Here is a 10218-nt window from a genome sequence, read left to right on the forward strand (position 1 = left end):
TGGCAGGCGAGTCGACAAATTTTGAAGGGTATCTTGGTAACGTTTAAATAATTATAATAAAAATTGACATCCATATTAATATTTATCGCTTTATTAAATTATCCGTTGCAAGCATGATTTTAATTTTATAATCGGTCATTGTTAAGATAAAGTATTAAAATAGTTAACAAACTTTCTATCTACTTCGATACATATCGAAGTACACAAAAATGGCGTCGGTAGATTCAACGATAAATTGCAATAGTTTATATTAGACTGTTTTCTGATCGCGATTAAATATTTCCGACTATTATTTATTCAATTGATTGTTTATATCTCTTTATGAATCGTTGTAATTGCAATTTGCATACATATTTCGATGCAAGTTTAAGAAAACGTAGTAACTGCGGAGTTGGAATATGCTATTCGAGCATAAATAACTAGCGAACTTTAATTCTTGCAAATTTCGGAATATTTATAAAATTTACGGGATATTCTAACGTTCGATAAAGTAAATACAATCATGCTTACAACTCTAACTATGAAACTTGGTGATATAGTATTTATAAGTTGAAATTCTCATTGATTGAGAATATTTTACATGATAAACTATGTATACAGCAGTGCTAAATAAAGCAGTGTTTCCGTTGTTAAAGTTTAGTAAGAAGGAAAAAGAAAATGAATAGGCTAAGCACAGATGTGCTTGTTTTGTTTCTTGTCTCCTGTCCCTTTTCTTTCAGCTCTTTTCTTTCCAGGAAATTTGTTGGCCGCGTGCAATGCGGCCGGTAGAGTCAGTGATTGAGCGTAGCAACAAGTTTGTTTTTCGGGGCAAAGTGACCCCAAGCACGTTATCGTTCGCGGTGTTAGGCAAACGCGAGAATAGAAGCAGTGTTTTCTCCGTAATATTAAATTACTTCCAGAGCATCGTGGCTCTTTCTGTTTTCTGAATCGCGATAGTAGAATCATTTGTTCGCCGATTTCAATCTTCGGTCGCGGTATTCTAATTTAATATTTTCCAATCAAATTAATTATTTTTTCAATTTGAAATTTAAACTCCTCGTTACCGGAATTAGAGTCAGTGCATCACTGAAGAGGATTATTCGGCGATGCTCCACGAGCAAACAATGTAGGTATAAATTTATACTTTGGAATTTTTAATTAAAAATCTTTACAGTTTTAACAATAGATTCTAATTGTTTTCTTCCATTTTTGTTACAGTCTCTGGACCTGAATCTAATCAGCAGGACCATGCTGACTGATGGATGACTGATGGATGACTTCGGGAACTTCAAGTCATCACTGGTAAGTCGCATGCTATTTTGTTTCCTCTGGTCCCCAACCATGTTGTAGGATGAAAGATCCGAATCAACACGGGTGACCAGTTGTATACTTGCTATTTTTGACGAGTTAAGTGAATAGTAACATACACTGTTATATTTTTTAGAGCAGGTTTTAGGGTCTTCTTGCACTCGCGTTTCTTAATATTACAAATGAATAGTACACATGATTATTATCAAATTTTTACAAATATACAATCTTTATAGAATATATGAAATATTTTTCTTAACTTTATACGAGTTATATGATCGAATAGAAAATGAATGAATATAATGTGAAAACATTATATTTATCGTGCGATTTAACGTGCAAGAAGGCATTTCGCGACAGGTCGATTTTTGAGTCAAAGTAACATGCATTTTATACTAATTTCATCTTTTAAAAAGTTTACTTTGACGACAAAATCGATCAAGGATAATTGAATATTTTGATTGACAATTTAATGAATTCATTTCAATTTTTAAAGTAAATTCTTTTATCGTGAAATTTCAAGTAGAGTCTTTCATTTTAAATAATTCAATTTCAATTATAATAGTTTTATTGAATAGTAGTATTTTTCAATATTATCGTATTTTATTATTCATATATTATATATAACAAGTCGAGTCATTTGAACTAAAAATTAGATACGAAATACCGTTTAGCTATTAACTAATTTTTCTAGTCAGGATTTTCAGAGTAATTTTTCCGTGTTCGTTGCCTAAGTTCATGCACATGCCCAGGTGCTATTTGCATGAGCGAAGGCAACGGGGCACGATGAATTTATTTATAACAATTCAACGACATATTGAGGACTGACATTGGCTAGTGAATCGTGCGCGACGTACTGTCCACATGTGTGTGTGTGGTTAGGTTGTGGAAGTGCGTCGTTTCAGATGTTTTATGATTGCAATTTGCATACAGAATTTTATAACATTAGATTTTTATCAATAATAATTTCAAATTTCAATTTATCATTTATTTGAATACCGTTGATCTTAATGGATTTGAATCTTAATATTTTTCAATCTTGAATGATACATACATACAATAGATTTTATTAAAGACTATATTCCATATATTGAAACGTTCTATACAAACGTTTATCTATATAATATAAGAACGCAAAGATCACTAGCCTTTGTCAGTCTCAGAAACCAGTAAGTCCACAATTAGAGTGTGAATGTTTGCAATATTCGGGTGTCGGAGGAACCCCGGGGAGTCCTCTCTAGTTTAGGTCGCGCCCGAATATTATGTGTGAGAACCGTGGAGTGTTTGTTTGTTTGATTGAGTTTTGCAATTTTTTAAATATAGGGTTAGGTAGGTAGGTAACTTTTTCTCTGGTGTGTGTGCGCTTAATCTAAGTAGGTAGGGTCAGGGCAGGACTGTCCACATTAGTAATTCGGGTAGGCGCGTTTTCGCGTGGCAGTTCTGTTCCTGTAGTTACGATTTCGAGAGTAGAAATCTTGCTGATTCAAACGGTGCATGCTGTTTGTTTCGGCTTTATTTTCGACTTCTCGAATCGCGCGACTCTTAAAGTCGCTCTCTCGCGCTCGCGGTCGTGATTAGGTCCCTTTCGAAACGTTCGTTCCCTCGAGATTCACCACGTACGCTCGACCAACAATTCGTATATTGTTGGAAGACTACGTATTGCACAAAATCTCGAGCCTTATCTTAAGTAAGTTTCAGGCATCGGCAGGACCGCCGAAGAAAGAAAAGGCTCTATATGAGCTGAAGAGGCCCTGACAAACTGTCTCAAGAGCGGGCTACAACAAATGGCTTTTCATTTTCATCCTCGGATGAGAATGGAAAGTCATTCCTGTTACTACTTTATCACTTAACTCGTCTGTAGTTGTAGTTAGTTTATTTTTCTGGCTGGCTCACGTATGCATGTACCTGATGGTACATGATTGCACCATACATGCCAGCCATCTCTCCCCATAACTCGCGCTTATGATGTACATAGAGTTGCGAATATGCAATAATCGCGTTTGCTTTTAGAGTTGCGAACTCTTATTTTTCGCGTTGCCTTTTCAGAGTAGTGTTGCGACTAAACACGATACGCGATTGGTTTTTGCAAACTTAGGTACTGAATGTTTGCTTAAAATTAGCATTGCGAATTATTGATAAACGCGATTGCTCGTAGAGTTGCGAAATACTATTTTTCGCGTTTGCTTTTCAGGGTAGTGTTGCGAACAATCACGATTCGCGTTGCTTTTTTACTCTTTTATATATATAATGGATGTCAACCGCGTTTGTAATTTTCATATTATAAATTAGCGTTGCGATCTTGATCAATCGTGCGATTTTTTATTTAGCGTTGCGATATTTTCAATGCCCAAATTCTACCCCAATTGTAGTACTAGTAGTAGTTAGTTTAGTGGCCAGTACATGTGCATGCACATGTACCAATAGCCCCTGATTAAAGTTAGAGTTGCGAATAATATACAATGTTCGCGTTTGCTCGTAGAGTTGCGAACAAATATTTATCGCGTTGATATGTTAGTGTTGCGAATAAATACGATTCGCGATTGTCTTTATGCAAACCTAGGAACCGGTCGTTTGCTTTAAAAATAGCATTGCGAATTTTTAGTAAACGCGATTGCGAATTAGAGTTGCGAATTACTATTTTTCGCGTTTGCTTTTCAGAGTAGCGTTGCGAATAATTACCATTCGCGGTTGCTTTTATTCTTACAAGTCGCGTTTGGAATTTTTCTATTATAAATTAGCGTTGCGATTGTTGATTTATCGCGTTGCTGGCCCGTAGCATTGCGATATTTAAAACGTCTAACTTCATCCTCACATGTGCCACTCTATTGTAGTTTGAAGTAGCTTGATGTAGTTAGTTTATTTTGTGCATGTATGTTCGTTGCTACAACCGAAGACGCCAGCACCTGATCCAGCATTTTTGGGCAACGCGATTTGCATTAGCGTTGCGAAACATAAATATATTTCCAATTAAAGATAGAGTTGCGAATATACAATAATCGCGTTTGCTCGTAGAGTTGCGAATTCCTATTTTTCGCGTTTCCTTTTCAGGGTAGCGTTGCGAATTCCATACGCGATTGCTTTTATCGTCATTTAAGAATAGCGTTGCGAATTAACTGATCGGTTTGCTCTTAGCGTTGCGAATTACTATTTTTCGCGTTTACTTTTCAGGGTAGTGTTGCGAATAGACACCATTCGCGGTTGCTTTTATTGTTAGAAATCGCGTTTGGAATTTTTATATTATAAATTAGCGTTGCGATCTTGACTTGTCGCGTTTTTGATTAATTAGAGTTGCGATTCAATGCCCAAATGCTGGTCAAAATGCTGGCCACTGTACCAGGATCATCGACAAGCAAGATGGGATCCTGCAAAGCCTCGAATGGCTCAACGTCATTATTAAAATTAGCGTTGCGCATGATTGAATATGGGTGCACGCGATATAATTAATAAAGGAACCCTGTGTGGTCCATTTTACGAATAACAAGCACCATTCGCGTATTGTTTTTTATTTTATAAATTAGCGTTGCGAAAGAAAGAATGGTCCACTCACGGGTTGTTTGAATTTAAGACGAGTGGACGTTTATCTGAAATATATCTTTTCATTATATATTTTTCAAAGGAAATACTGCTTAAAAGTACTGCTGTAAATAGACCAATTGTTTTAATCTTCATAACGTATTAAAATCTGTAATATATATAAATGTATTTTCATCACAGTTTTGTGATGCATTTAAAAATTCTATATTATGATTAATTTTATTGTAGATTGAATTTATGATTGCAATATATATATATCTATATCACTAATTATTCATTGTTAGAGTTGCTAATTTTTACGGGATACAATAACCGTTGCAACCCAATTGTTATTTATAAATAGTGAATTTTTTATAAATATTCCGTATTCTTTGCATAAATCAAAGTTTGCTCGCGATCATTGTTTTAATCGATGGAAAATAGAATGCTTGCATCAAAAGAGTATGCAAATTGCAATTCGATATTTCATATTGAGAGTTAATTTCCGCGCAGAATCGACATTTTCGTTCGTTATTGCTTTTTCTGCGTGAACGTAATTTAGTTTTCAGTACAGTAAAATATAATTATTGCAATGTATACGTTTTGAAAATTTTTTTATTTGATACGCGAAACGAAAAATAAAATCTACTTATCTTAACACTGAAACGAATTTAACTTTTGCATTCAATTTTACGTAATATTTATGTTTTCAAACTTTTTAATATCAATTATTACTCGTGGAAGCTTTGGTTAAAATATTAATTTCATGTCACTTTTACTATGATCGATACCATGAGTCTATCTTGACGGTATATAATTATTTTTTTCTGTGTCCATTAATACACTTTCATTTCAGCTATTAATTCTTTGAACAAGTTCTTGTTACAGAATATGTAATCATTGAAGAATGGAGTTGAAAATGGTACACGGATTCCATCTTGATTTCTCTTAGGGTAATATTTCATACAATTCTATTAATTGTCTGGGTTTATGTTTCAGGGAAACATCGTGGGATTAACCTAGGCACCAAGAAGAAAATATCTTGTCGTATTTCTTTGTTTCATGTCGGTTATAATTTATTAGTGTATGTTTTAGAAAAACATCGTGGGATTGATGAAGACACCAAGAAGAAAATATTTCCTCGTATTTCTTCATGTTTCTACAGATTGCGTTAGAATATAAGTACAAATGTATATAGATTATAAGATAAAAAAGCGTTCTCCTGCCGTTTATTAAATATTACCGAAACGTGTGCGTAAATTTAAGGGGGAATGATTAATATTAAGATACATATTAGTATTCTAATATGCAAGGTCCATACGTGCAGTTGCACATTTCTGGTTGGATCTTCAGTGTCTTCTTAGGCACTGTCATAATTAAGAAGGAACAATTAATAATAAAGTACATATTGGTACTCTAATAATCAGGATTCGTACGTGCAGTTGCACATTCCAATTTCGTTTCTAGAAAACATGTGCAGGATTATCTCACATGTATCAACATTTTGTTAGGTTTTCGATCTCTTCATCAGAGTTCGTACGTGCATTTGCACATTTCAATTTCGTTTCTAGAAAACATGTGTGTCATCTCACATGTATCGACATTTTGTTAGGTTCTTCATCTCTTCATTGGTCAGTACTTTTAAGAACTCGACCTTTGTAGCTCGTTTCTAACTTTTCGATAGCTTCTTCCTTTGTTAGGTATTCGAATTCCTCGCCAAAGGAAGGGTGGTTGGGGCGAGGCTAGGGCGGGTCTCCACTCGCAGCAACCTCCTCGTGGTGAGACCTGGGTCATATTATTTACTATGCAATTAATATTATTATTAATTACATATTAAATAATATGAGCTAATGGCTGCGTTTTCTCGTAGTTTCACACATGTTCTTCGCCCCCAAATACATTTTTGTCGAGTTAGTTTTTAAATAAATGATATATTACAATTTAAAATAAAAAAATAGAGGTTTTTCGGTGTAGTTGTCAGTGAGGTACATCCCCTTACGTATTTTAATAATCTTGATATCTTTAAATAGTCTTAATCGATTAGTTACTCCAATATAATTAATAGATCGATGCTCAATTCTGTACCGTACAGCTTTCATTCCGTTAAAAAATATTAGAATTTCATTTTCTGTCTCACTTCCACTTGTGTTCATTTCTTAATCTGTTGGTAACGTTGCGAGTGACACAGAAATGATAATGGGGTTTCGAGACCCATTACCAACAGCTTGAGAAATCAATTTTAATCCCTTCCATAGTCAACTCACATGGATTTACGTAAAACTACAGCTGTGTCTATCAATACTAATTCAGTAAATAGTTTCTCAACTGACCGCCATCCATGTGAAGAGGCTGCTAAAATCAGCTCCGAATTTTCCTGTCGGTATGGTAGTCAGATTGGGCCACGAAAGTCCATAAGGTGAAAGGTCAACTCGTAAACTTCCTCTATGAAGTATACCTGTACACGTTTCACCTTATTAACTTTCGTGGCCCTAATCTGACTACCATACCGATAGGAAAATCTTTCGGCGAAATTAAAAAATTTCAAATCATTCTAGAGAAATTATTTTAGCGCCGAGGTCTTATTTTTTTTTTGCATTGGTAACGTTGCATGGTAAAGGAGCTATACGTAGCCTCCCGAGCTATATGACAGGAAAATGCATTAAATGACAGGTATTTTATACCTTGTTTGTGGTAAATGTCAGGGAACGGAAGGGAAGATTAACAAAATTAGGTCTATTATTTATTCCTCGTGTGAATAGATATATTTTCGTGGGTATAGGGATCTTAAAGCACTTGTGAGAATGCGTTACTGTTGGTAGCCCTCTAGTAGGTGAACTCGAAAAAAGCCTCCGCACGCGACAGATAAACCTTAACGCGCTTCGAGTTGCTACCCAGTATTGAACTCCGTATCACAAGTCACGGTTATATCAGGAGTTTGTTGTTCCTTCGCTCCGTGTGTTGTATGTGTTTATATTGGTTTTTTGAGTAAAACCCACTGAATTTTCATAATGAGCGCCGAGGAAGAAGTACTTCGGATTCAAAAGAAATTACACAAGATGTCGAGCGGCGACGGGACGGTGAGTAAGTGAGTAAAATAAAGATAGTTGTGTATCGCTCGGCACATTCAGAGTTGCTCACCAAGAACGAAGCTCTTTTTCAAGTTGAAACAGAATTGCCGCGATATCGTCTAAACGCGCATCGTGTACGAACATATTATCGTTAAAAAGTTTTGTTTAAAACAATAATATTCTTTTATATGATTTTATGTGTATACTTGGTGTTTGCATTATCTAAGGTACTCAACGTATTGTAGAGCTTAAATATCTAGTATTCTAATTTTAACGTCTTAATGAAATTTTGCAAAGGTTAAATCAGGTTCTCGTTTTAAAATTACACATTGCATATTCTGTTACCATTTTAAAAATGTCCTATGTATTTAAATTGTTTAGATAAAATTGTCCATTATCAGTGCAAATTGTATTGCTGAACAAAGTTAACTGTACACATTTTGTAGATAAAAGCATATAGTAAAAATATGTTAAATTACGTAATAAACAACTATAAACTGAAATTAAATAGTTTTATTTAATATCAAATGACAAAATAATTTTATTCCAGGGTCAGGAACAAGCATTGGAACTACTTAAAATATTACAAAAGTTACCTGTTGACTTAGAACTTTTGACTAAAACGCGTATCGGTATGACTGTTAATGCATTAAGAAAATCAAGCAAAGACGAGGAAGTTATATCGTTGTCCAAAACTCTTATAAAAAATTGGAAGAAATTTTTATCTGGTAAGGAAATAGATTCGGTGAGATAAAAATGATCGACTGAATTGAAATTATATATTTATATATATATTTTCATTTAGGATCAAATAAAGAGAAGGATTCTACTTCCTCGAGTAGTTCGAAAAAGAGGGAGGACAAATCAGAGAAAAATAAAGATGACGGGGATCAAAAGAAAGATAAAGATAATATGGATGGTAGCGATGTTAAAATGAAAGAAGAGAAACCTCATAAAGATTTTCAAAGAAAACAATCTACATTCCCTGCTCCTACTACAACAGATGCTGTTAGGCTTAAATGTAGAGAACTTTTAGTATCGGCTTTAAGAGTGGATGGAAACGCTATGGAGGGTTGCGCCAGTCCGGAGGAATTGGCCGAAGAATTGGAAGAGGCAATTTATGCGGAATTTAAAAATACAGATAACAGATACAAAAACAGGGTAAAAAAAATTGTTAACTTTCGTGTATTTTTTGGTATTCCGGCGTAAATGCGTGATGTAATTTTCCACACGTCTTGTTTAATTCTCTAGGTGCGTAGTCGGGTTGCTAATTTACGGGATGCTAAAAATCCGACTCTACGAACTAATTTCATTGCCGGTGCTATAACGCCAGCCAGACTTGCCGTTATGACTGCCGAAGAAATGGCTAGTGACGAGATAAAACAGTTAAGAGAACAATTTAAAAAGGAGGCAATCAATGATGCACAGCTTGCCACAGTTCAGGGAACGAAAACCGATTTGTTGAAATGTGGCAAATGCAAAAAACGCAATTGCACTTACAACCAAGTACAAACGCGTTCGGCCGACGAACCTATGACTACATTTGTGTTGTGCAACGAATGTGGAAATCGATGGAAATTTTGCTAAATATCTCACCTCACAGTTTTGCCCGATCACCATGAAGGGGAAAATGGATTTCATTCAAGACCTGCCTATTTATCAACACATGTTAGACTTAACGAGACATCATGAAAAAAAAAATATACCATATGCAATTTTCGAGTCACAGACTGTACATTGTTCGCTTAAATGATCTTTTTAATCTCTTCACAAGTTTTAAAGAACTCTGTTTCCATTCAATTGTATATACTGGAATTGTAATTTACTAGGCCTGAACATTTTAGAATGTACATCAAATCTAATGGACAATTTGATAAGTTAGATGGGACGAGCAAGAAATACTTTCGAGTATATTAACGCAGCATCTATTTAAAACTCCGTGTACGAATGATATTAAAATGAAAATAACGTTTCTTTTTTTCCATTGTACAAGTTTACATGTCTTATCTGTGGAAGAGTTCTGAATTGTGGGTACAGATCTGAAATACATGTATGTAATTACAACGTAGTATTTTTGCAACCCTTTGCGATGTTATAAATAGGAAAATTCATTTTTAGGCATGAACATAGTACATTGTAGTTATAGAACTTTATTTTTTGTTCCGTTAAATTTATCTTACGTAACGAATTAACGACAGCAGTTCTGTATAAAACTTAAAATCGATTGAAAAGTATATTCCATTCGATACTATCGCAGAATAATTTCGTTTGAAACTTTTTATCGATTTTATTCCGAATTCGATACTTTTTGGGATTCACCGTGCGATGCCGCCACTGCAACTTATGTGTG

The 10218-nt window shown here is 34.7% G+C and overlaps 1 protein-coding gene across 4 annotated transcripts; it reads left to right on the forward strand.

Moving 5' to 3' along the window:
• Window positions 1-7607: 7607 nt before the first annotated feature.
• On the forward strand, window positions 7608-9906 carry LOC122399690 (transcription elongation factor S-II). 4 transcript variants are annotated; one of them, XM_043400567.1, is made up of 5 exons: window positions 7608-7877; window positions 8419-8596; window positions 8674-8769; window positions 8842-9029; window positions 9120-9906. In XM_043400567.1, exons 1-5 carry the CDS (start codon window positions 7809-7811, stop codon window positions 9453-9455), a joined length of 867 nt encoding a protein of 288 aa, XP_043256502.1. In that variant the 5' UTR covers window positions 7608-7808; the 3' UTR covers window positions 9456-9906. The 4 variants fall into 4 exon arrangements, with proteins under 4 accessions (XP_043256502.1, XP_043256503.1, XP_043256501.1 ...); XM_043400568.1 differs by having other exon boundaries at window positions 7608-7885; window positions 8674-9029; XM_043400566.1 differs by having other exon boundaries at window positions 8419-8613; window positions 8688-9029.
• Window positions 9907-10218: the final 312 nt, after the last annotated feature.

This window comes from Colletes gigas, unplaced genomic scaffold (genome assembly GCF_013123115.1).
Source record: "Colletes gigas isolate AHSC1104 unplaced genomic scaffold, ASM1312311v1 Colletes_gigas_Sc00014, whole genome shotgun sequence".
NCBI classification, from domain to species: Eukaryota; Metazoa; Arthropoda; class Insecta; order Hymenoptera; family Colletidae; genus Colletes; species Colletes gigas.

Bases quoted from the DNA above. Each gene is read 5' to 3' on its own strand.
- LOC122399690 (XM_043400566.1), top strand. From the start codon at position 7,809: ATGAGCGCCGAGGAAGAAGTACTTCGGATTCAAAAGAAATTACACAAG. The intron at 8,614-8,687 runs GTGAGATAAAAA...TCAAATAAAGAG, and splicing joins CTGGTAAGGAAATAGATTCG to AAGGATTCTACTTCCTCGAG. The intron at 9,030-9,119 runs GTAAAAAAAATT...TTAATTCTCTAG, and splicing joins ATAACAGATACAAAAACAGG to GTGCGTAGTCGGGTTGCTAA.